This window comes from Grampus griseus, assembly GCF_964374135.1.
Source record: "Grampus griseus genome assembly, chromosome: 1".
Classification (NCBI taxonomy): domain Eukaryota; kingdom Metazoa; phylum Chordata; class Mammalia; order Artiodactyla; family Delphinidae; genus Grampus; species Grampus griseus.
In genome coordinates, this window is record NC_139017.1 from 1,930,240 (window position 1) to 1,957,163 (window position 26,924).

A 26,924-nucleotide genomic window follows, 5' to 3' on the forward strand; every position below is an offset into this window, starting at 1 on the left:
TCTTCGTTCCCTGACCAGGGATCGAACCCGTGCCCCCTGCAGTGGAAGTGCGAAGTCTTAACCACTGGACCACCAGGGAAGCCCCCGACATGTGCTTTTTACATCTTTAAAGTCACCTGGTACATTTGGCCTGATAGAAGTGTTATCTGTGCATTCCTTCTAGACTAAGGAAATGAAAACAGGGGTCTTGCCTTTGAAAATCCATAGTATCCGTCAGAGGGCCTGGCACCTCATGGGAGCTCAGCTGAGTAATGATTGTAAGTAATGACTGTAAGCTCTCTGAGGTCGGAGGTTTGTCTGAAGCTGCATGGGAACAATATCTGAGCTGGAGATCATGACCCACTCTGATGTATTGCTCTGAGCAGTTACTTTCACCGTGGAAGCTTCTCATGTTTTTACGGCCTATTCGTAGTCTGTGCCATCTAAATTTTATTTATTTAATTTTAGCAGATAGTTTTGGAAACTGATGCAGAAGGAATGGCCGGAAGTTAAATGAACGTCCGAAGAAGAGCTTAAAGTTTCTTCAGCAACATCCTTTCTAAAAATAACTTGTTGCCACAATGTCAGTTTACACTGCACAGAGTAGAAATGACAGCAATATCCTTGGTATCCCTTCTTCCCCAAAGAGTTCATCGCTGCCTGTTCTCCCCCACGGTAGCCGGCTGAAGCAGCATTCAAAGTCGGATATGTCGGAATGTGAAAATGATGATCCGTTATTGATATCCGCAAGTAAAAGCAGAGACATAAATAGCACTTATGTTATCTCTGCCTGTAAAAAAACGGAAGATACACCCCTTCCCCCTAACCCTGTGGGTAGGTTAACACTTCAGAGGAGAGTGACAAGGAGCAAAGAACCCTCTCTGCTTGGTGAGTTGGGAGACACAACTGCGAAAACAGCAGAAACATGTCTTGCGTTACAACGTCGGGCTAAGACAGATTCTGTGGAAAAGTGGAAAGCAGCGCAGAATGTGGGAGGTAAAGGAGAAAACAACTGTGCTTCACCAGAAACTAGTATAAATGCAAAGACTGTAAATAATGATAGAAACTTTCTTGTCACACCTTCTGTACCTTTAGCTGCAGACCCAAAAGACCCTGAAGTGAAGGCTGGTGGAAAATACAAAGAAACGCTTTCCGCTGTTGGTGGGGCAGACGAAAATGTTGCCCTTAAGTCCCTAAGTGATAGACCACCCGCTGGTTCCCAGAGTCAGACTGAAGCTGTTAGATCAGGACGCTTGGCAACAAAACCTATTCAGAGCAAGTTGGATATCAGAGCGTCAGGAACAGGAAGCTTACATCACAGAAGTGCTGGGAAGGATGGTGCGAAACTTGCACCTAAATTTGAAAGCTTAGAGAAAAGAACACCTTCGAAGTGTGTTACAGAGCACAGATCGACACCAAAGCGTGGCATTCCTCAGTTTAAGAGCCCAGCTGCGTCAGTTCTGAAAAACAGGATACCTACCCTTCAAGTTAAACAAAGGCCGAAAAGTTCTTTTCTCACAAACAAAAGGGAACGGTCACGAGAAAATATATTCCTTCTTGAAGAAGAAACTGCACTTCGGAGAACCTCTACAGAAACAGACCCCCTAAAAGTGGAAAACAGTCAAGTGACGGTGGCAGTCAGAGTCAGGCCTTTCAGCACGCGGTACGTTCCCCTTTCTGTCTAAGGCCAGGCTGGTGGCGTGGGGCGTGTCCAGTTCCTCTCTGCCTTTGGGAAGTCAGTGTGTTCGTGCATTTTCAAACTGGCTGGTGATTCTTTTATATAGATAGAACTTCTCGGTTCAGTTGTAGTATGTGGATTATTTTTGATGATTGGCTGTAAAATTAAAGAATCGAAATCACCGTATTTTGCAGACGTAAGTTTCTCTGGCTATACTGCTTTTTAAAAGTCTAAATGACTTCAGTCTAACGCAGTCTGCTTTCAGATCTGTAATGTACGGTGGGATCTCTACCTTTCCCTTGAAAAGAGCCATAGCAGGTCACTCGTTCCCCAAAGAGGTCCTTCCAAAACCCTTTCCAGAGTGGTGGTCGCCCCCTCATCATCTCTGCTATGTGGTGGTTATACGCTCATTTATTAGATTAGATTTTTTTAAACAATAAATTTATTTATTTATTTTTGGCTGTGTTGGGTTTTCGTTTCTGTGCGCGGGCTTTCTCTAGTTGTGGCAAGCGGGGGCTACTCTTCATCGCGGTGTGCGGGCTTCTCATTGTAGTGGCTTCTCTTGTTGTGGAGCACAGGCTCTAGACGTGCAGGCTCAGTAGTTGTGCCTCACGGGCTTAGTTGCTCCGCGGCATGTGGGATCTTCCCAGACCAGGGCTCGAACCCGTGTCCCCTACATTGGCAGGCAGATTCTCAACCACTGCGCCACCAGGGAAGCCCTAGATTTGATTTTGATGGCAAAAAAAAATCTCTCCCCAAAAGTGCTTGTGGGTGAGACACTCACAGATTGCGGGTTGTGCTGAAAAAGACGACCCGCCCAGTGTGAATGTGGCATCTGGTTATCTTTACATTCTTGGAGAGATGACTGTGAAGACTTCACAGAGTCAGTAGTTTTTAACTCTGTTATGGACCTAAGTGAGTTAGAGGAGGGTATGGTGACCCGGCAGTGCAGACGGACCTCTGGTTTAAACCTAAATGGCCAGCAGTTAAGGCAAGTTCCAGAGGGCTGTGGGCCTTTTAGCTGAAAATGTGGGGTCAGTGATAAGGGGAGAGAACTCAGTACCAAAGAGCCTCAAGACTGTGCGGGGAAGAGGGGCAGAAGGGACAAGCCCGGGATGGGTGGCTGCCCTGGAGAGGATGGAGCGAGGGACCACGTGCTGATTCCAGACCCAGCAGGCGCACCTGTAGCAGGCCCGCGGGGGAGGATGAGGGAGGTGGTTTCCGCAGTAGTTTCTGATCGAAAGCAGAGTTGGGGGCAGAAGGAGAGACCTGGGGCCAGACAAGGACTGATACTGTTTTTCTGCAGCTCTGGAGCCAGTGAAAGATTTCCTACTAAGTCTTAGATGGAAGAAGGATGGACCCAAAGAGATAATTTAAAGGAGGAGGGACCTTTGGATTCATAGAAACGTAACTGGTAGCCCGAAGACACTTATGGTTCAGACTTGTATCTAACTGAGTTTGTTGAAATTGTGTTTCTTACCAGCTTTATATAGATTTGTACCTCCAAAATTTCTTTATAATATATTCAAACAAGTTTCCAGGTTTGAACTGCTGAGACAGGTAGATTATAGTAGACAGGATGAGAAAAGGGAGAGCTTAAGAGAAAAAGGAAAAAGATGGAAAATCCTGTAAAAGTAGGGGGCATTTTTCCAGACAAGCAATCTGGAACTCCATTTTCCCTTTGAGCAGTGGCACTGGAGCTGCAGGAAATAGATTTTGGAAACCCACTATCATTACATGTGCTGGTCTGGAGTAATGTTGTATTTAACTAGTTTGAGGTCCTTATTACATTCTGTGGGAATGATACTCAGAATAATTATAGTAACGATATTTTTCTCTGTGCTTCTTTTTAAAGAGAGAAGAGTGAAGAAACATCCCAGGTGGTCTTCCTGAACGGGGAAGAAATAGCTGTGGAACATCCCAGCATGAGACAGGTGTACAGTTTTGTTTACGACCTTTCCTTCTGGTCTGTTGATGAGTGTCATCCCCGCTTCGCGAGCCAGACGGCCGTGTACGAGGCACTGGCAGCCCCGCTCCTGGAACAGGCCTTTGAAGGCTTCAACACCTGTCTCTTTGCTTATGGTCAGACTGGCTCTGGAAAGTCCTATACGTAAGTTGTATCATAAGTCCGATTATCCAGAAATGTTTACATTTTTTGTGCGAAGCAGCATAGTTTAATGGAAAGAATATAGTTTTGCAACTGCACAGGCCTGGGCGCAAATCTCACCATTTTACATACTAGTTCTGCAAACCTGGGCAAGTTACTTTGTCTCTGGGTTTCTGTTTATGTGTGAGATATTGTTTCGTTGGCCCCATTTTACTATAAACTCTTTCTTGTGTAAACTGAAGCCCAGAGAGGTTAATTGGAAGTATTGTTGTGAGAATTACAAGCAAGTCATCTGATCAACGGTATGGTAATAATACCTGTCCTAGAAGGAAATACTCAAATTTTAATAGTAGCTAGCACTTATTAAGTTTTTACTGTGTTCCAGGCCCTGTGCTAGAGGCTCTGAATTAGATAGTTCTTATTTATTCCCATTTTATAGAAGAGGAAATTGAGGTTTAATTTCTCCCCAAAGAACTTAAAAACCTAATTAGTTTTACTTCCTCCCTATTCATAATGTATTTTCCAGGATGATGGGATTTAGTGAAGAACCAGGAATAATTCCAAGATTCTGTGAAGGTCTTTTTGCCGAAATAGCCAAAAAACAAACCCAGGAGGTATGTTCTCATAGTATCCATAAGCCTTCTTATTAGACTAGAAAACGGTCAAACCAGTTAAAGTCGGAGTCGTGGCCGCTGAGGAACTGCTCAGCAGAAGATGTTGTAACTTCTGGTCGCTCTCCTTTCGGACAGTGGTTTGGGGGACGGGGGCTCCAGACTCAGAGGCGGTTCCTCCTGCTGGACAGGGATGCAGGGTCCTCTCTTCCGCCTTCTCTGCCCAATCACCTCCATGGGTGTGGGGTGCACGTGGCGGTAGTTACGCCCCGTCGTGCGTGTCTGCAGTGGGGCGGCGGCCCGGCCTTCCCTAAGGACGGCAGGCATCAGCATTAGGACGGCGACAGTAGGAGAGAGGGGAGTGACGTGCAGATTCAGCCCGGAGTGGAGGTCACAGCCTCGCTCGTGCCCCGCACTGCCCCCGTGCTCGTGCCCCGCACTGCCCCCCGCCCCCTCACCTGGTCCTAGTGCGGCCAGCTGTTTGCCGGGCAGCCCGTTAGACCAGTTTTTCTGAAACTCGCTTGCGGGTAAGAGCGCCTAGGAATGTGTGTGTGGGTGTACTTGCTGAAAAGCTTCTGGAGATTCTGGTTCAGTTGGTGTAGAGGGTAGCCTGGGAATTTATAATTTTCATACTTTTCCTCTAGTGATTCTTATGATAAGGGGACTTGGGAAGATGTTGTGCTGTACTTGGGAGCACGGAGTGGAAAGACCCGGTGCCTGTAGTGAAGAGAGTGATGGAGAAACGGGCCAGTACACAGTCGGGTACAGTCCCTGAGGTGCTAAATAAAGTGAAGTAAATACTAGGTTAGGATGAGGGCGGCGGCTATGGGAACAGGTAAGCTGGGGGCACGGGGTCCTTAGAGGAGGCGTGGCCCGTGGGTTAGGCCCCTCTGTTTAGCATCTGTTTTGTTTAGAGGTGGTGGAAGCCAGGGAGGGAGAGCAGGCGAAGGCGAGGGGTCTCTGGAGTGATCACGGGTCTGGGGGCCTCCAGTTGTGGGGAGCGACTTTGTCAGTGAGCGGAACACATGAAACGGTTCAGAGCGTGGACTTTGGAGATGGCTTGAGCTGGAATCCAGGTTCCACACTTCCATGCTGGAAGTGTGACCTCGAGCAATGTGCTTAACTTCTCTGAGTGCCTCAGCACAGAGCCTGGGGACGAGGAGGACGTTCTCCTAGGTTTGCTGTGTGAAATGTGCTCTGTGTGAAAGGTTTTGAACAGTGCCCCCCACATAGAGAGCCCAGCAAAGTGACTGTGGTTTTCTCAATTTGGGATTATTCAGGTTGGTAGAAGATAACAGCATGCGGGTGGGGGTCTCGGGGGTGGGTATAGCCACAGATGCCAGGTGCCTCGAAGGAGCAGACAAAGCATGATCCTCTGCGACGTGACCTCTGCACCTGTCACTGCTCCCCTCCCACAGCATGTTCCTCTCCAAGGCCCCCGGAAGCCCCGTAACACAGTACACTGTTTTATATATAATAGACATTAATGCATGTTTGTTGAATTCTGAGCCCCAATACCTGTATCCACAGCCCTTGTAAATAACCTGTAATTGCATGGGTTCACCTGTACCTGATCTCTACCCGGAAGTGCTTTGTTCCTCTCCCGGGACGCTAACTGTATCCTTCTGTCTGTGTTACTCAAGTGCTGTGTTGCATCTCCAATTAGACTGTGAGTTCTCTGAGGATGAAGCCTGTCCAGTTCGCCTCAGGTTCTCCCACGGCACCTAGAAGAGTGCTGTGTGCCTGGTAGGCCTAATAAATACTTGGCGAATTGAACCTACATCTCTTTGATCTCCCTTGAAGCTTCTAGTTTCGTTAGCGCTGGGTGTTTGCTGACTCACTTTGGGCCTGTAGGTGAAATTTATTTCGCTAACAAGGAAACATGCCCTAACTCAGAAAAGCTACATGGAAGCAAATTTTCCCTTTTTGGCTTTTATACCTTGTCTTTCAGAGTCAAAAGGAGGAGAAGCTCAGCTCTACTGAGTCTGGTGATTGTTTTTTGCCGCAATCCGGAATCACAATCTGATTTAAGATCCGCACTTAGCAGATCAAGTGTTCGCCCACAGGGTCCAGCTCGCTGCGTTTCTCATGCCTCACATCCTTTTCTCCTCCTTCCCCAGCCTCTCTGGCACCCGCATCTCCCCTTTCTGATTGGCCGTTTTATCTATGGTCATGATTTCTCATTTTGGTTCTTAATTTTCTATTGCTCTGTCTTATCTGTTGGAGGGTATGTTATGTTTCTCTGAGATGGAAACTCGTGGGCGAGAACCTTGCCATATACTTCTGTATATCCTTCTCATATAGTCCAAAGCCATGCACATACTAAGGTGAATTGAATTAGGTGAATTTCCTAGAAGTTAGTAAGAAATGCAAGGACTTTTGTTGTTGAAATTTTCCTTTATTAAGATAAAATTCACATAACATAAAATTGACCATCTTAAAATATAAAACTCAGTGGCATTTAGTACATTTATAATGTTGTGCAACCACCACCTCTATCTGGGTCTAAAAAAATTTTCATCACCCTCAGAGACCATCCACGTACCATTAAGTAGTTATAACCCATTTCCCTCCCCTCAGCCCCTACTTTCTGTCTCTGTGGCTTTACCTATTCTGGACGTTTCCTGTAAGTGGAATATCATGCAGCATGAGGTTCATCGGTGTTACAGCATGTATTGACACTTCGTTCCTTTTTATGGCTGAGTAATATGCCATTGCATATATGCGCCACGTCTTCCTTATCAGTTGATGGGCATTTAGGCTGTTTCCATCTTTTGGCTTTTGTAATACTGTTGCTATTACAATACACAGTTGTATAGTTGTGTACAATTTTTATTTGAGTAATTTTAAAAAATATTGATTTATTTGGCTATGTCGGGTCTTAGTTGCGGAACGCAGGATCTTTCCTTGCGGTGCGTGGGCTCTGTTGTGCGCACGGGCTTCTCTTTCGGTGTGGCGTGTGGGCTGCAGAGCGCGCAGGCTCAGTAGTTGCGGCGTTTGCTTAGTTGCCCCGCGGCAACTAAGTGGGATCTTAGTTCCCCGATCAGGGATCGAACCCATGTCCCCTGCATTGGAAGGCGGATTTTTAACCACTGGACCACCAGGGAAGTCCCTATTTGAGTAATTTTTAATTTGAATTTATTTGTAATTCTTTTGGGTAGATAGGAGTGAAATTGCTGGGTTATACAGTAATTCTGTGCTTAACCTTTTGAGGAACTGCCCACTGCTTTCCACGACATTTGCACCATTTAACACTCCCACCAGCAACACTGGAGGGTTCTGATTTCTCCACATGCTCATCAGCATTTGTTGTTTTCCGTTTCCTTGATTACAGCCATCCTAGTGGGTGTGAAGTGGTTTCTTACCATGGCTTTGATTTGCATTTCCCTACTGACTTGTGATGTTGGACACCTTTCCATGTGCTTGTTGACTATTTGTGTATCTTTTTTGCAGAAATGTCTGTTCAGTCCTTTGCCTATTTTTTAATTGGTTGTTTGTCTTTCTGTTGTTGAATTGTAAGAGTTCTTTATATATTCTGGTTACCAGACTGTTATCAGATATGATTTGTAAAAAGTGCAAGAACTTTTCAAATAAATTGTATGCTGTGTTTCTGTTCCTGCTAGGTCAGCTATCACCTTGAAATGAGCTTCTTTGAAGTATATAATGAAAAAATTCACGACCTTCTGGTTTGTAAAGGTGAAAATGGGCAGAGAAAGCAAACAGTAAGATTTAAAAACTTACTTGTTTTTAATTTCTGTTTTTATTGATGCATATAATTATATTGGTTCTCAAGATGATATATAGCTTAATTACTAAAATGCATATGATAGCAAATGCTTGAGATCTAGTCTAACTACATTGCTATTTATTAAATAAGCTGAACATTATTGTTAGTGGACATTAAACTAGTTATGAACTGTAACCTCATTTTACTTAAGCAAGTATTGTGTAGAAGTTAAAGATAAAACATTCTAAGATTTAGTTGGACCACTTATGTCAAATACCAAATTCCTAAAAGTCTGCAAAGCCAAAAAAGAATAAAAGTTTAAAAAACTGTATTGTTATTGTAGAGTATGTATTTCACTTGATTATTTAGCAAATTGATGTCTTATAGCTCATATTTTCTGTGAAGTAGAAAGTTTCACAAAGGCGTAAACTTTTTAAACAACCGCTATTAGAATTAAAAACTTCTGACTTTGGAAAGGGCTGTGGAGAGCGAGAAGCTAACATCTGAAGAGGTCACTTGACTCGCTCAAGGTCGTGCAGTCTGCTTTTGGCAGCATCAAGAGACTCACACAAAACTTGGCATTTCCTTCTCTGACTTCTACGTGTTCTTAAATTTCTGCTCACAAAGTTTAAAATGTATAATGTAAAACGGAAAAAAATGTTAACTGTCTGAAATTTATTGCACATATTTTAGAAAGCTATTTAAAAGCATATAAACAATGGCTACGGCAGGACTTAGGAATAAAAATCTAGTAAGATATTTGATGTTATGGTATGTTGTCAGATACTGTGCAGATGTGAACAGTTTGTGGTCTTGAGGCAGTTTCCTAGTGCCTTACAGATGTGTTTCTGTGAGGACCTTTATATTTATTTCCGGGTAGAGACAAATCTCTTTACTGTAGACTCGAAATATAGAAAAAGAAGGTCATTTGAAATTCTCTTTTATATGAAGTATTTGCCTTGCTGTTAACGTGCCTCATGTTTGCCCACAGCTGCGAGTGCGGGAGCACCCGGCCTCCGGCCCCTACGTCGAGGGCCTGTCCACGTGAGTGTGTGCAGCCAGGGCCCGTGACCGCTGTGCTCTTGGCAGCCTCCCCAGCCGTGAAACGCTGCGTCACTAGTCTTCTCCCCTTAATATTATCCAGTTAAATGTTCCTCTTTCCAAATAGGGTGTTAGCTGCTTGTTGTTATATTTGTTTATATCTCTCACAGCACCTGTGAAGTGCCTTGCGTAGAGCATTAATTATACTGTGTAGGAAATATTTGTCTTTCCTCCCTTTCCCCTGCTAACCCATTAAGTTAAGCCTTCCCTCTCGAGCCACTTTTTATATCTGTTACTTTAAGCTGTGGAGGCGAGAAGGTGCTGAGCTCAATGTTTAGAGTTAGAAATATGCTGAGAGTCATTTATTTGGTTTTCAACTCCAAATGCTCTCTTTTTATATGTGTATATATGTGTATATATATATATATATATATATTTTTTTTTTATAAATTTGTTTATTTTACTTGTTTTTGGCTGCATTGGGTCTTCGTTGCTGAGCGCAGGCTTTCTCTAGTTGCGGCAAGCGGGGGCTACTCTTCGTTGCGGTGCGCGGGCTTCTCATTGCAGTGGCCTCTCTTGTTGCGGAGCACGGGCCCTAGGAGCAGCAGGCTTCAGTAGTTGTGGCACATGGGCTCAGTAGTTGTGGCGCAGGGGCTTAGTTGCTCCGCGGCATGTGGGATCTTCCCGGACCAGGGCTCGAACCTGTGTCCCCTGCATTGGCAGGCGGATTCTTAACCATTGCACCACCAGGGAAGTCCCAAATGCTTTCTTAAAGGAAAAGAAAAGTGGCTAGAAAAAATTCAGCTCCATTTAGTAAATCTGGGACAGTGCTGAGACCCATACACACCCGCACTACCACACCCATATATATGTGTACCTATACATGTACCTCTACCTACGCCTAACCACACCCACATATACAGGTACCTATACCTATGCCTTTGCCTATACATATGGGTTAAAGTTTATCTTTTGGTCTCATGATTTAGACTTGGATAGTACAATGTTAAGATGCTATAAGGTGCTTCATTATATTAAGAAAAATCATACTTCTTAAAATTTGTTAAAATGAAAGCATTATTTTATTACCTCCCTTTTACAATGGAGAAAATGAAAGATTCTGTAAGAATCAGTATAGTAATACCTATGGATTATTCCACCGTGGTATTCGTGGAGTAATTATGTGGTTGAAAGGTGGCTGATGTTTTATAAGGACAGGAGTGTGATCATGAGTAAAACTGACTTTGTCCTTTGCTTTTGTGAAATAGGAATGTTGTCAGCTCTTACTCTGATATCCAGGTAAGGTCCATTGTAATTGATCTTCTCTCTACTAGATAGATCAGTCATAAATATTCATAAATATTGCTGTTTGCATAAATAAAAGGTTAATTTATAAGGAACTGATTTTGTTTGTGTAGACTTTAAGCAAAAGAATTACTCTTAAAAACGAAAAATTTAAATCGATCATCATGTCAGTTTAGAGCTATAGAAATAGCCTGTTAAAGGTATTATTTCCTCATTCAAATTTCTATGACAGAAAAAAAAATAGACAATGGGAATGCAAATTCTTAAATAAGCATGTATTAATATTTTTATTTTATGAGCTGATCATAAATGTGTGTATATACGTGCTCACTCTACTTTGCTGTTCGTTACTTTGCTCCGGTGAGCCCCTGTCTGCAGGCCTGACCTCCTTCTCTCCTTTCTCACTAGATTTGGCTGGAACTGGGAAATAAGAGGAAGGCAACTGCGGCCACTGGCATGAATGACAAAAGCTCCCGCTCGCACTCAGTGTTCACCCTGGTGATGACCCAGACCAAGGTACTGTGTTGTTGATTCATTTCTTAGGTAAGATAGTCACTATCTTCAAGTTTCATGTTTTCCTTATTTTCTCCTTTATTTTTTTATTTTTATCATCTTTATTGGAGTATAATTGCTTTACAGTGGTGTGTTAGTTTCTGCTTTATAACAAAGTGAATCAGCCATATGCATACGTATATCCCTATATCCCCTCCCTCTTACATCTCCCTCCCACCCTCCCTATCCCACCCCTCCAGGTGGTCACAAAGCACCGAGCTGATCTCCCTGTGCTAGCGGCTGCCTCCCATTAGCTATCTATTTTACGTTTGGTAGTGTATATATGTCCATGCCTCTCTCTTACTTCTTTAAATCAAAGGTAAAAGTCCAATCATATAAATATATAACATAATTGGATTTTAGGACATATACACAGTAACGCTGAGTGGCATATACAGGAGTATGTTTTTCTCACTGTTTTAAAAATCAGTAACGTGATTATTAACTTATCATGATATTGATATTGTCATATCAATACGTGATAATATATTATCAACAATACATGATAATTGTACAGTATTTGAAAAAACATATCAGAAAGTAAAAGATTTTTAAGTAATTCAGCTGTAGGGTTCCACTGCTCAAATGAAACCCCTCTAAAGAGTTTGGTATATAATCTTTCAGTTGTTTTACAATCACACGTAAACAAATTTACAAAATCTGCAACAATTTTATACTATTAAAATTACTTGCAAAACATTATTATTCACAGCCACATAATTTTCCTTTGACTGTTAAAATTCCTCAAATTTTTCTCTGCTGTTGGACATTTATGTTGCTTTTAAATGCTTTGCTACTTCAGGGCTGGGATGAACAGCACCTTTGTACATTAAGCCTTTTTTCTATCTGTGGCCGTTTCCTTAATATAATTGTGTAGTTATGGGTTTAGCCCTTTAAAGTCATTCCTTTTATTTTGCATAGTCTGAGCACTGCTCAATATGTTCTTATAAATCGTCACAGATTCAAGAAGGGATAGCTTCAAAACTAAGTGAGTGGTTTGTAATCTTGTCAAACTTTCCGTTTTGCAGACTTATATTGATGGCAAGTCGTAAAAGAACTTATGATGTGTTATTTTACCGTTTTGTTTTTTTTTTTTGCTGTACGCGGGCCTCTCACTGTAGTGGCCTCTCCCGTTGCGGAGCAACAGGCTCCGGACGCGCAGGCTCAGCGGCTATGGCACGCAGGCTCAGCGGCTATGGCTCACAGGCGCAGCCGCTCCACAGCATGTGGGATCTTCCCGGACCGGGGCACGAACCCGTGTCCCCTGCATCGGCAGGCGGACTCTCAACCACTGCGCCACCAGGGAAGCCCATGATGTGTTATTTTAATGTCCTTTTGTCCCAGACAGAATTTGTGGAAGGGGAAGAGCTGGATCACAGAATTCGGAGCCGCATAAACCTGGTGGACCTGGCGGGCAGTGAGCGCTGTTCCGAGACCCAGACGAGCGGGGAGCGGCTGAAGGTAAGGGTGAGCCCGCACGCTGGGGAGCTCAGTCCTGGCCACTTTTTTTAGGAGATTACTGGCTAAGCACGTAATCTTTTTTTTTTTTTAATAAATTTATTTATTTATTTATGGCTGCGTTGGGTCTTTGTTGCTGCGCGTGGGCTTTCTCTAGTTGCGGCGAGCGGGGGCCACTCTTCGTTGCGGTGCGCGGGCTTCTCATTGCGGTGGCTTCTCTTGTTGCGGAGCACAGGCTCAGTAGTTGGGGCACACAGCCTCAGTAGTTGTGGCTCGTGGGCTCTAGAGTGCAGGCTCAGTAGTTGTGGCTCGTGGGCTCTAGAGTGCAGGCTCAGTAGTTGTGACACACGGACTCAGTTGTTCTGCAGCATGTGGGATCTTCCCGGACCAGGGCTTGGACCCATGTTCCCTGCACTGGCAGGCGGTATTCCTAACCACTGCGCCACCAGGGATGTCCCTAAGTATGTTATCTTAACCAAGAATAACCTCTCTGTCCCTGCACTTTATAGACTGTGTTGCTGAGACTTAAAGAGGAGCCCGTAGTTCCTGGTTATGATTGCTTCTCAGAGTCAATTAGTAAATTTTGAGTCTGAAGAAAGTTGGTAGTTTATGGAAGAAAGTATTTCCTCAGTAATTATATGAATGAAGAAATATATTTTGTGAAATACATTTATTGCTGGGCAGTTCCTTTCAATTAAAATGTTTGATCTTGTCCCCAGGAAGGCGTGAGTATTAACAAGTCCCTGCTGACCCTGGGAAAGGTCATATCCGCGCTCTCCGAGCAGGCCAGCGGGAAGAGAACATTCATTCCTTACCGCGAGTCTGTCCTCACATGGCAAGTAGCTTTTGGAGTATAAGGAATTGTACAAAATAGAGTGAGTACTGTGGGGGAAAAGGGCATAGACTGACTTCACGTGACTCTGGGACAGAGCAGTGGTGAGCGGTACGGATTCCAGAGCCAGGCTACCTGGACTTGATCTCAGCTGTGCTTCCTACAAACTGTGTGACTTTGGGCAAATCAGTTAATAGTCTTCCAGCCTGTGTCCTCATCTGTAAAATGGGGATAATTATCAATATCTGTCTTTTAGGGTTGTAATGAGGGTTAAATGATGAATGAACTATTATTAGTGCCTGATGTTTGAGCATATATGGTATCACCAAACACATTACTATGTGTGTGAAGTGAAGTTTAGCACACACTGGCTGGTATGTAAGTGTTCAAAAAGTATTTTCATTAATGAACATGTATGTAACTTCAGATATATTACATTCAGAATACATCTGTATTGATTTAATATCCAATTCTGATACGGACTGCATCACTGTTGACAGCAGTGTATCGTTATATTTGACTTATTATATTATAATTGCCACCTCAAAACCTGTAAGGGAACAATGTGATTTTTTTAATGCCTTTTGAAAATTAAGAATAACTTTTGAAAGTTAGGAATAATTCACTCTGCATTCATAAATACAGAGCTTTTAGTCTCATGATCTTTTTCCTTCTAAATTAAGGCTTTTGCATATAATAGAAAACAAAGTTTGTGTTTGTATGTTCATCTGTCATTTTCTGCACTTTCGAGCAGCTGCTTTGAAGGGCTCTGGTGACCCTGGAAATGCAAGGGTGACCAGACACACGGTCCCGCCCCTAAAGTAGCTTGCGGTCTAGCGTGGGGAGAGGGATTTTACTAAATATTGGAGAGTTAACCGTATTTTAAAATCTTTGCACAGACTATCGCTTCACAGAACAACATAAAAGTGTGAGACGAGGGACTTTCCCTGGCAATCCAGTGGTTAGGACTCTGCGCTCTCACCGCCGAGGGCCTGGGTTCAATCCCTGGTCGGAGAACTAGAATTCCACAAGCTGCGCGGCCAAAATAAATAAATGAGAAGTGTGAGATGAAATAAAGTGCGCAGAGATCTAAAAATAGCTACAAATACCAAACAATTCTAACCGGTGTCTGAGTGAGGAGCGGAGCACTGCGTCACGTGTCCCGGTGGTCTGCCTTGTGCTCTCTAGGTAGTTGTCACGAGGTCGTTGCAGAAGCAAAGTCTAATTGTGACTGTTTTCCTTGAAGGCTGCTGAAGGAAAGTCTGAGCGGAAATTCCAAAACGTCGATGATCGCCACGGTCAGCCCGGCGGCCAGCAGCGTGGAGGAGACCCTGAGCACACTGAGATACGCCACCCAGGCCCGGATGATAGTCAACGCCGCCAGGGTCAACGAGGACGTGAGCGCCAAGTTGATCAGAGGTCAGCAGTTCCCTACAGACTTAAAGATTATCTTGCAAGAGTTTAGTCTCAAATATTCATTTCAGTGATGAAAATATGCAGTTTAAGGAAGTTAAAGATTTTTCTCTCGTATCTGTGTAATAGCTGCTAGCCATCGTTCCACACTGATGAGGAAGGCGGATGGAAGGACGGCGGGAAGGAGAGTAGGGAAAGGGAAAGTCAGAAAAAGCTGGGAAATGGGGTGGGTGAAGGGGAAGGAGCCAGCGTAGGAAACCCTCTATGGACTGAGTCGTGCGCCTGTGCAGCACAGGGACGATAATGTCCTTTACTTTTCCTCCTGTAGCCTTTCCGCCGTTGTCTGTCTCTCACCTCTGCTTCCTCTTGGTTCATTGACCCAAAGGCTGCTTGGTCCTGGGTTTCCAGCACGGGCCTCCCTTCGCCAGCGCCGAGTGTCCTTCTCTTGCTCACCTGCTCGGGGATCTTGCAGAAGGCGAATAGGTCCCTCAGAGGTGTGGGCCAGAGGAGGATGGATTTGCCGTCTCGTGCTCCATCTTTTCCTGTTTAGATCCCCTCGCGTTTACAAATGGGACCATTTTCATTAAAAATAAGTATTCTGAATTCCAGCTTGGCAAATCTGTCATCCTTATCTAACATGTCTTTATGAGTATGGTTTGCCTGGGGCAGTCCTGGTTCATGGCTGTCATCCCAGTGTGATGAATGGTGCCCCCGGTCCTTCCCAGACGTGTCCCTCTTTGGACGATACATTACGTGGCCATACTGCTTATGAGGGAGGGAAATTCATTAAGAGGGGAGCAGTTTTTCAGGTAAAGGTTAGGTAGAGATTTGTGGGTAAAGTAAAATTTCTGCAAGTATTCTGTTTTACTTAGTATTTAAAACGTCAAATAAAATAGAAGATTGGAGGGTTATGTCTAGTGTGGGAATTACTATATATCAAATGTTACTGATCATGCATCTTTCTTCAAATATTTAGACTTGAAAGCAGAAATTGAAAAGTTAAAAGCTGCTCAAAGAAACAGTCAGAACATTGACCCTGAGCGATATAGGCTCTTTCGGCAAGAAATAACATCCTTGAGAATGAAGCTGTATCAGCAGGAGAGAGACATGGCAGAAATGCAAAGGTGGGCTCTGGTCACTGCCTTCGATGCTGTGGGTGTTGCCTGGAATTGCTGGACTGGCTTGGGGCAAGGGTCGGGACAGGGGGCGGGGGTGGAGATGGGGACGGGAGCTGAGGAGGTACCGGAGTCTGCCTTTATCCCTGCCTTCCCTGTGAACAAAGCAGCTTATCCCCAGACCATTATGTTTTAAGTATTCCCAGGTGGTTTCCTCATCTCAGAATCTCTTGATTCTCAGTCTTATAAACCTGGATAGTTTTAACTCTTTTAAACTCTCGTTTGTCTTTGGTAAGAATGTGGAAAGAAAAACTTGAACAAGCTGAAAACAGGAAACTTCAAGTAACAAAGGAGTTACAGGTATCGTTTCAACTCTCTAAACTGATTTGAAAATTTGCAAAGAAATATGACAGTAAATATACAGATGTACTTTCTCAAATTCCAGGCCAAGGAATTTGTTTTATCCTGTGGGAAGTGGGAAATCATTGAAAGTGTTTGACCAGGGAATCAACATTTTGAGAATTAGTTCAGAATTACTTTGGTGTAGGGTGTAAGCAGGACTGAAGCCAAGAGGGACTGTTGGCAGGGCGGGCAGAAGGCTGCCTCAGTGGTTCAGGCGGGAGGTGCTACGGGTCTGAACCAAGGTGATGGCAGTGGAGACGCGGCGGCAGGACCTGACCTGCTGTAGACGTCGGTGGGTGAGATCAGGCACATCTGGTGATGCTGGGTTGAGCCGTGAGTGGGCTGAGGATGGTGCCAGGACAGAGGGTCAGCGTCTTCCTGGGAGTCTAAGAAGTATGGTGGTCACACTTACGGGGAAGTCGTGAGGAGAGGGTCTAAGAGACCGTTAATTAACTGAGTCCCACATACCGCGACTTTAATGTTTTAGGTGGATCTAACAGTTTCATGCTTGTGATTAAAGTTAATTTTTTTTCTGACTTCTACTAGAAAGCAGGAATTACATTTCAAATGGACAACCATGTGCCAAACCTGGTCAATCTCAATGAAGACCCTCAGCTGTCGGAGATACTGTTATATATGATAAAAGAGGGAACAACTACAGTCGGAAAGTATAAACCAAACTCGAGCCGTGACATCCAGTTGTCGGGGGTGCTGATCGCCGACGAGCACTGGTGCGTTCCTGCCAAGTACTTTTCCAGATCTTGATGACTGTGGCTTCCTTCACATGAGGCATTCACTCACACTGATTCTTTGGTATAAGTCTTCGAATGCATCTCTTAGCCAGGAAAAACAGGCAGTCTGAATGTTTTGTAAGGATGGCAGGTCAGTTACTCTCAATATGAGATACGATGTGGTATCGCTCTATCAGAAGTTATCCCTCAGCCAATAGATGTAAACTTCTATCCATCATCTATGGCAGGATTTTTGATCGGGTTGACAAATTCTAAAATTTGTTCACATGAATTGAACACATTTTAAAATTCATTCATATGATTGAATGATACTGTGTTGTTAGGGTGATAGTACATGTAAACTGTTGTAGCTCCGCAGTGTGTTTTCATGATTTGTCCATGTTGACGCTCTCTCATTTTTCCGCTGTGAAGTACCCTGTTGTATGAGTCTACCTGTCTACTTGGTTGGTGGGCGCTTGGGTGGTGTCTCATGTTTTGCTCCCCCAGTACTGCTGTGGGCGCTCTTGGATGCATCTCCTGGTACAGACGGGCAGAGCTTCTGTGGGGCGAGTTTCATACCCTGAGTTAGGGCCCTCGGGGCAGCCGCTGGGAACCCGGGCGGCCAGGCCCTCCTGTCCGCCCCGCTGCGCTGCGTGAGTCTCTGATGATCTTCCTGTTACCCTCCCTGTACGGTGATCATTGTGAAGTTTGGGAAAATTGCTCCTAAGTGGTATGTCTAGCAGCAGAGATGCCAGGCTGCAGCATATGTGCGTAGCCACCTTTATGAGGTAATTTCGGATTGTTTTCCAGAATGGCCGGCACTCCTGCCGCCCTTGGCGCTGAGGTCCCTGTGGCCCCGCATCCTTGCCGACCCTTAGCTGTCAGGTGGATGTGAGATGGCGTCTCGTGGGGGATGCGTGTTGCATTCCCTTGACTAATCCTGTTCACCTGTTCTTGGGCCATTTTTGTTTGCTCTTCTGTAACCTGCCTGTTCATGGCTTTTGTCCATTTTTCGATTGTGTTGGGTTTTTTCCATAATTTTTAGGAGTTTTTTAATGTATTTTGGTGGCCCAGCTTTTGTGATTTTCGCGTGTTGGAAATGTGTTTTCTCCAGCGTGTGGCTCATCGTTTCACTCTCTCATGGTGCCTTTGGATGGATCAGAGTCTTAGTTCGTGTAGTACATAAGTCAGTCTTTTCCTTTACGGTTGTCAGTGTTTGCGTCTTGTTTAAGAAATCATTTCTACACTGAGGTCAAGAGACAGTCACCTAAATTATCTTCTAAATGTTTTGAAGTTTTGCCTTCACATTTAAGTCCTTAAGTCGTATGGAATTTTTTGTTTGGTGTGAAGTAGGGATCTAAATTCATTTATTTTCCACGTGAATAACCAACTCTATCAGTACCATATATTAAATAACATATGACTTTTTTTGTGATCTGCAGTACAAAAAATTTCCAAAAATACAGAGTGTATTTTCTCACCAATATTGCACGGCCTTAGGTCCTCGAGCCCGCGTTGTCTTTGTACCCAGCGTGGCACGGCTTCTTGATCCTCAGATCCTCTTTCTCTTCCGTTAATTAACCATTTTCTATAACAAATAAACCCAGAATTATTTATGCTTGTAGCAAAGATACAGAACATGCCCCCGAAGAGTTGAGAGTCCAGGGGGACCAGGAAGTCCCCCACTCGCCTGGCACTTGGTGTTTCCCCTTTTAGTACACGGATAGGTGTTTGTCTCACTCTCTGGACCGTGAACTTCACGAGAGCAGGTTTCGTGTCTGTCTTCACTGATGACATACCTGGCACGTGGGGCTCAGTGGACAAAGGAGCGCCAGTACCCATCAGTTTATATTAACATTAGGTGGGTCTTAGCTACTTAGTGCTTAAAAGTAAAGAAAGAGGGCTTCCCTGGTGGCGCAGTGGTTGAGAGTCCGCCTGCCGATGCAGGGGACACGGGGTCGTGCCCCGGTCCGGGAAGATCCCACATGCCGTGGAGCGGCTGGGCCCATGAGCCATGGCCGCTGAGCCTGCGCGTCTGGAGCCTGTGCTCCGCAGTGGGAGAGGCCACAACAGTGAGAGGCCCACGTACCGCAAAAAAAAAAAAAAAAAAAAAAAAAATAAAGAAAGAGAAGGAAAGTTCACTTCTAGCTTTGAGCCCTAAAGAGAAGCTGCTGAGAGGGCTCTGGCCTTGACGAGTGATGGAGATAAGGGAGAGGATGTCTTATGTCGACGGAGCGATTCAGGTAAAGGAGAGAAGCTGATGTTAAGGCAAATCCAGGTGAGGTTCTTATGGAAAAGAGTGGTGGATCAGGGGGTTGGTGGTTGAAGCTGGATGGGGGTGGGAGGGGGCAGAATGCTAAGGCCAAGGGCTTTTGATGGCAGAGCAGATAGAACTGGGAGAGAGGAGGCGTCAGAACAAGCAGACCTTGTTTAAACCTTTATGGGGTTAGGACACTAGGCTGGCGGGAGGGTGGGCTGTTCTTCCCAAGTCCTCTCCTCTAGGTGCTCAAGTTCAAGTTTAACTGGAGATCTCGGAGCCTTGTCTGGAGCTGGAGGGTTTGTTTGGGGCTCAGCTTTTGCTACAGTTTTCTCTTTCTTTCTGTCCAGTTAATTCAAAGATAATTGGATTTTGGAGTTTCTTTCCTATTTTCTGTATAAAAAGACTCAAAAGGATATGTAACATTTATAGTTGATTTTCAACAGTATCATGTTATCGTCAGAGTTCAGTTAATTAGACGTCCAAGGAGTGTGCTTTTATCTCCATGCTTTTCCTTCCTCTGTATTACCTCTCTTTTCATGGGAGGAAAATGTTGTTTGTTCCATTATTAAAACTCATAAATGAAACCAGAAAGTTAGAAAAGTAAAACATAAAAATACTTAAAACTCTTCCATTCATAAAGAAACCACTGTCAGTATTTTAGTGTATTTTCCTTTAATGTTTGTGTATTTTTTTTTCCATTTCTGGGGAAGAGGGGTTGGTATTTTTTTTAAGTAGTTTTAATCAAAATACATACGATGAAAATTTTTCCCACCACTGGTGGATAGAATTGCTAGAGAAGCCAGGCTTTTTCACCAAACCTTCAAAATCTAATTGAAGGAAAATAAGAGAGTTCTAAGTCATTATGGTCACAAATTGATATGAACCTTGACACTAAGGGAATAACTCAAGGAGGATTATCTATATTGCCTTTTTCTTACTTGTTAGTCTGTCCTGTAGTTGTAACAACGTGCATCCTGTCTTCACAGCACCATCAACAATTTCGATGGGACCGTGAGTATCATCCCAGCTGGGGAAGCAAAGACGTATGTAAATGGAAGACTTATTTCGGAACCCACGGTATTACACCATGTAAGTTGGCTGCTGCTAAGATGTGAGAAATTGTTTGACTTCGGGCAAGTGATCTAGTTTTTCTGAGCCCAGTTCTGTCCTCTGTAAGATCAGTAGTGAACGGGATGAAGGACTTTCTGGTTCTAACGTTCTCTTATTTCACGAATTGCCTGCCATTGCGCAGAGACCGCAGTTCTGTTATGGTGGGTGGACCAGCCCCCAAGGAGCTGTCCACCAGCAGCAGCATTATGTGTTCCGGGGAGAGCTGGGCTTTGGAATCAGGCCAGACAGGGTCGAAGCCCTGGCCCTGCCACTTGCCATATGACCTTTGAAAAGTTATTAAGCTCGGGGTGATTGCATGTCACCCATGTCAGGACACTTTTGAGAGCATTTCAATAATTATATTAGGAGAACAGGCATGAACTATTCTGTTGAAGGTAAAGCAAGACGTATGGCCACTTGGTATATATCCTGTCTTTCAGGAGGGATAAGGGAGGAGAAGGTGAAAGAATTCACGCATAGTTCTTAATGCAGTGTCTGCAGACAGTGAGCTCAGTGTGCGCTTACCACTGTTACTGTCAAGCTCTGTGCTCTATTAGTTTCCTCATTCCTAAAATCGGGATAATAACATGCATAGTTGTGAGACATCAGTGAGATGATGTATGTGTAGAGTGTCAGATGCAGTTCTTGGCCTGTAGGAAGCATTTCATAAATGTTAGCTGCCGTGATTTTTATGTTTATCATTAGTGATACTAGACTATTGAATTGTTGAACATAAGGTTTGTCCCACGGAATTTTTTGGTTCAGACTCACCTCAAGGAGTAAATTTCTTGTGTGCTTTAGGGTGACCGGGTGATTCTTGGTGGCGATCATTATTTTAGATTTAATCATCCAGTAGAAGTCCAGAAAGGGGAAAGACCGCCCAGTAGAGATGCTCTTGTGAGTGAGGGTCCAAGAGACTTTGAATCTGCAAAAAATGACTTGCTCTTGGCACAGAGATTACAGTAAGTATTTTTGTTGGTATGAAACTGTAAGTATACGGGAGAGGGCTATGGAGAGCCTTAATCAGGTTGTCCTGACTGCACTCGTTAACTCTTGGGGTGCCGATTTCTAGCGACGTGATCTTTCCTCTTCTGTGTGCACTCACTCAACAAACAAACTTAGCTCCTACGCTGGAGGAATTTGTCTTCTTATGGGGCTGACGGACAGACAGACAGAGTGCCCTGACAGAGCCCTGCACCGTGTGGAGCTCCTGGGGTGACTCCTGCCCCGACCAGGGGTCAGCGAAGGTCTCATGAGAAGATGTCCCCTGGGAGGGAGTCGGCCAGGGGAAGCCTGGGGAGTGGACCCTTATTTACTTTTCTTCTTTTGCCCCAGTTTTAGCTGAGGCAATATTGTAGGAGTTCTGATTTCAGCAGGATCCCTGTAAAATAAATGGCAAGTAACACAGAAATAAAATGCTAAAGCATTTGGACTTTATCTTAAAGGTTATGGGGTCATAAGAGAATTTTAAGGAGACATGAGACAGACATGATGGGGATCACATTGCAGAAGGGTGGCTGTGGCCCAGGTCTGGAGGGTGGAGGGCGGTGGAGCCGGGTCCCGGGCTGCAGTGCAGTGGGGGCTGGGGGGTGAGACGGGCATCTCGGGGTCACGGGGAGAGAAGTATCCGCACAGAGGATGGAGGCGGGGGGTGGGAAGGATGACCGGGGTGGGCCACACGAACCCTGCTTTGTCACCTTGTCAAAAGTCTGAGCTTGCTTTGCCCTCTTTTTTTTTTAAAGTTGTGGTACAACATACATAGCGTAAAATTCACCTTTTTAGCCATTTTTAAGTGTGCAGTTCAGTGGTGTTAAGTACATTCACAGTGTTGTGCAGCCTCAACCATATTCTGTCTCCAGAACTTTCTCATCACCCAACTGGGCCTCTGTACCTACTAAGCAACGGCTACCCCCTCCCCCCAGGCCCTGGTAGCCATTAGGTCCTCTTTCTTTTGACATTCTTATTCTTTTTTTTTTTTTTTGGCTGCCTTGGGTCTTCATTGCTGTGCGCAGGCTTTCTCTAGCCGCGGTGAGCGGGGAGCAGGGGCCACTCTTCGCTGCGGTGTGCGGGCTTCTCACTGCGGTGGCCTCTCCTGTTGTGGAGCACGGGCTCTAGGCGCATGGTCTTCAGTAGTTGTGGCTTGCGGGCTCAGTCGTTGTGGCTTGTGGTCTCCAGAGTGCAGGCTCAGCAGTTGTGGCGCACGGACTTAGTGGCTCCGCGGCATGTGGGATCCTCCCGGACCAGGGCTCGAACCCGTGTCCCCTGCCTTGGCAGGCAGATTCTCAACCATTGCACCACCAGGGAAGCCCTGACATTCTTATTCTAATTCAGTAAAATTGGGTACGGAAATTTTATGCAGTACAGTTGTTAAAGCGTCGGGTTTTGTTGAGAAGAAAGAAGCTTTTAGTTTTCTGTAATCACCAATCCTTTTCCCCCCATACAGTGAAAGGTAATTTAATATTTTGACTTCTCAAAATGTCTAAGTGTTACCTGAAAACTGGGTTCACCTCTTGGTGGGTGTCGAGCCAAAAGACACAGCCAGGCCAAAGATCAGGAGAAGGAAGGATGCATTACTTGCATCAAGTAAGGAGAACGTGGGAACTTTCCCAAAGCCGTGCTTCCCCAACAGTAAGACTGGGGAGGTTTTAAGCTAAGGGTACATGCGTGTTCGTGAAGGGGCCCGAGCAGGGGAGAAGTCAGCATAGAATCAGGGCAGGAATCGACAGAGTCCAGGCTTCAGTTGACTGAAGTCACGGGGATCACAGATGGTCAGCATCTCCATCCCTGAGGTTCCCGTTGACCTGGTGGCTGAGCTTCAGGCTAACCTTCACCATTGACTCAGAGCTGCGAGTCTTCACAACGGGTGTCTTATCTTTGCTGTTGTTGTTTCTCTTGCCTGATAACAGTTGTTCTTTTTTTCCCTCGAGATCATTGGTTTCTGAGGCTTGTTCAAGGGCAAGCGCTGTGTCCAGGCTCAGATCGCAAAACGGCTCAGGCCAAACATGGCTTCTCTTCTGTCAAGAAAGCCCTGCCTGGTTCTCTCTCTGGGGGACCCCCCACCCTGTCTGCTTACAAAGTTATTATAGATGATTGGAAAAATATGGTACAATCTCTGCTTTATCAGCTCATGTATCATGCTTTTAGAGGCATTTCAATATATTCCTAATCTGTGACCTAAACATGAATTGAAAGATAATGATATGAAATAATTTTTGCCCTAACCATTGTTAGTTTAACATAAAATGCCCATATTTTGTGTTTACTACAATGTTAACTGTAATATTTACTGTAGTGTTCACTGTAACATAATTATGTTATAAATATATATTTTATATTTTTATGTAAGTTAAAACATTTTTATATAGCTTAAGCATTAGAAAAACATTTGCTTAAATATCGAGCATCTGCAATGGTAATTAAGTTAGAAATGAGCACATTTTCAACCTTTTATGTTTTGTTTGTATAAACAGTTCTAGAGCTAATAAACATTTCAGAATGCTGCTGACAGAATGTCAGAAATGAAGTTTTGAGATTTGAACTTTTGTTTAATTTAACATCTTAATATGATTAAGAACTATTATAGCATATGAAGAATTCTTGACAGAGTACCCTGTCACTATTGAATATTTTGCTACTTGTAGACTTGAAGCAGAAATAAAGGAGGCGCAGTTGAAAGCAAAGGAAGAAATGATGCAGGGGATCCAGATCGTGAAAGAAATGGCTCAGCAAGAGCTTTCCTCTCAAAAAGCTGCGTATGAAAGCAAAATAAAAGTCCTGGAAGCAGAACTGGTAAGAGGCAGAACTGTTTCCTTTCTCTGCCGGTGCAGGGCCCCAGGGGAGCGTCAGAGGGGAGATCACGGCTGCTGGGCTGGGGGAGGAGAAGCAGACAGGCTCTGTCCCCCAGCCCTTGGGCAGCCCTGCCTCCCAGAAGCCCATCTGGAGGGCAGCGCTCTGAAAGCTTTGACTAGTGATGGTTATTTTCGGTTGGGTTAGTCAACCTGGATGGGGTGGAGAAGCATTGGGGCACCTTTTCTATCTGCGAGTCAATTTCCTGTGCACTGATTTTTACAAAGGGACTTTTGTACCTATTTGGTATCATTTTTGAAGAATTGCTCTGTATCTTTGCCCTATTTATTTTTTATTATTGTATGTCAAAGAAAGAAGAATGTCAAAGAAAGAAGATACAGGAAATAAATAACCAAAAGGCTAATTACAAAATTGAGGAACTAGAAAAGGCAAAGCAGCGTTTTGAACAGGAAATATATGTCAACAAAAAGCGGTTAGAAATGGAGACTTTGGCTACGAAACAGGTAATTTCATTTTATAGCTAGTCTGAGCTATCTTGAGGAGAGGCTGGATTTTTCTTTTTTTTAAAGAGCTTATGGTCTCTTGATGGGCGATGGCCAAATCCAGGTCTGCAGGTGAGAAGGGGCTTCCTGCCTGAAAGCCTCTGTCCTCACGATGTGCTCACACAGATCTTTTCAAAGGGACAGAGCTGTTGTTTCCAGCGAGTTTCAGTCGAGTGTTCTCTTTCCCTGCGTGCACAGCGACCCTGTGGTCAGTCATGCCGAACGATGTAAGGAGTGAGGTGATACTAGGGCGTGGTACACAGAAGGGGGGACGGCTCAGCTCCTGGACCGGTTACATCCCAGTGCCAGGGTGGAAAGAGCAGCGAGCAGGCCGTGTGCCCGCGTGAGTCCTCAGGGAACTACCTCAGCCTTGGGAGCTCAGGCGCTGACTTCCCTCATCTCTCTGAGCACAGAGGCATCTTTCAAGGGCAGCTCACGGTGGCTCTCCAGGTGCTGGACCAGCAGCCTCAGCATCGCCTGGTAGACGTGCAGATCTCGGTCCGACCAGAACTGCCGAATCACATCCTCTGGGGTGGGGCCGGAATCCCTTCTAACCAGCCCTGAAGGGGGGCCCTGAATCCGGAAGGGAGAGCCCCTGCTTTCGTCTCTGCTGCGACTTCTTACATCTTCAAGTTTTACTCTCAAATGGCAGTTTTCCTTCTTTCCTTCCTAAGTTTATGGTGGGGTTGGGGGTAGAGGAAGATACTCGCAGTAACCCCAGAGTACCGGTACTATAAAATGGTGAGAATACATATATTAGCCGATTCTAGAGCACGGAGGGGCTAGTGAACCACCCTGGAAAGTTTTAAGAGAAAAACAGATGTGTTTAAATCTTGAAAACAATTATCATTAGTGGGCTGTTATAAGGCTTATTTGTATCAAGTGAGGTGTTTTGGTTTTTTTTTTTTTTTGTGGTACGCGGGCCTCTCACTGTTGTGGCCTCTCCCGTTGCGGAGCACAGGCTCCGGATGCGCAGGCTCAGCGGCCACGGCTCACGGGCCCAGCCGCTCTGCGGCATGTGGGATCTTCCCGGACCAGGGCACGAACCCGTGTCCCCTGCATCGTCAGGCGGACTCTCAACCACTGCGCCACCAGGGAAGCCCTCAAGTGAGGTTTTTAGGTGTATTTTTAATTTAACTTTTTAATTTAGTCAACAAATTCTTGAGTAGTTTTTTCCTTTTTTTGTTTTTTTTCTGAAGGTTTTTATGCTCCTATCAATGGGGAGAAAAAGATTAATCTATGTTATCAAAAATTCCTAATGATTTTGTTGTGGGGGAAAAAATCATTTTATGAGGATACTTTATAAATCATTTTTTAAAAGCCTTTATGCTTAATAAAACACGCACTGTGAAATGAGAATTATGTAGTGTATTACCATTGTCAGTCTGGTTTTCTAATTTCTCTCTTTGCACGGTCTCGTGTACGGCTCCACATGAATGAATAACAATTAGGCTTTAGAAGACCACAGGATCCGCCATGCAAGAATTCTGGAAGCTTTAGAAACCGAGAAACAAAGGATTGCTAAGGAAGTACAAATTCTACAGCAAAATCAGAGTAATAGGGATAAAACTTTCACAAGTGAGTATAGGACGATTTTAGCAGGTATTTTCTGAAGTTATGTATGTTATTTCATACAGTTAGTAAAATGTTAATTAACTTTGTGTATTTAAAATTTTTTTTCTAGATGTTGCTGACTTCTCTGGATCTAGATAAATTTGTGTGAATGATTATTTTTAGGATATTCACTTTTTAGAATATTTAGTTATATAAGCAAATAGTAAACAGAATTCCAAGTATTATTTTAATGTGTAGTATGCGTCTTAAAATGTCTTACTCTAATCCTTAATTCTTATTTTATAAGAATTATTAATCCGAGTTGTGCTTAATCATCGCATGCTTCGTTTTCTTTCTCACTTGAAAGTTGTTTTTTTTTGTACGTTTCTACATTCCTGTGTAGAGCACAGCATTTTTTTCAAATATTTATATATTTATTTGGCTGTGCCGGGTGGCTTGTGCCACCTTAGTTCCTGACCAGGGATCAAACCCAGGCCCTGCAGTGAGAGCGCAGTGTCCTAACCACTGGACCGCCAGGGAATTCCCCAAACACAGGCTGTTTAATGTAAGCTTTCTTTTTTTAATTATAGAAAGTTTCAAATAAACTATGAAAGCAGAGAGATTACTACAGTAAACTCTTCCATACTTATCATCCATCTTCAACATTACCCACACATGTTCAGTTTTGTTCCAGCCGTGC

The 26,924-nt window shown here is 44.3% G+C and overlaps 1 protein-coding gene across 1 annotated transcript in view; it reads left to right on the forward strand.

Annotated features, from left to right (window-relative positions):
- Positions 1-560: 560 nt before the first annotated feature.
- The window catches only part of KIF14 (kinesin family member 14), a gene marked incomplete at both ends in the record, with an annotated part of 47,652 nt that continues 21,288 nt past the window's right edge, over positions 561-26,924 (forward strand). Inside the window, 18 exons of the mRNA XM_082673643.1 lie at positions 561-1,642; positions 3,513-3,767; positions 4,291-4,378; positions 7,999-8,097; positions 9,094-9,146; positions 10,412-10,442; positions 10,857-10,964; positions 12,345-12,461; positions 13,178-13,297; positions 14,547-14,709; positions 15,680-15,827; positions 16,115-16,178; positions 16,767-16,951; positions 20,198-20,300; positions 21,123-21,283; positions 23,963-24,110; positions 24,479-24,631; positions 26,122-26,248. Coding sequence (XP_082529769.1) covers positions 561-1,642; positions 3,513-3,767; positions 4,291-4,378; positions 7,999-8,097; positions 9,094-9,146; positions 10,412-10,442; positions 10,857-10,964; positions 12,345-12,461; positions 13,178-13,297; positions 14,547-14,709; positions 15,680-15,827; positions 16,115-16,178; positions 16,767-16,951; positions 20,198-20,300; positions 21,123-21,283; positions 23,963-24,110; positions 24,479-24,631; positions 26,122-26,248 — 3,205 coding nt within the window. The remainder of the gene's footprint in view (positions 1,643-3,512; positions 3,768-4,290; positions 4,379-7,998; positions 8,098-9,093; positions 9,147-10,411; positions 10,443-10,856; positions 10,965-12,344; positions 12,462-13,177; positions 13,298-14,546; positions 14,710-15,679; positions 15,828-16,114; positions 16,179-16,766; positions 16,952-20,197; positions 20,301-21,122; positions 21,284-23,962; positions 24,111-24,478; positions 24,632-26,121; positions 26,249-26,924) is intronic.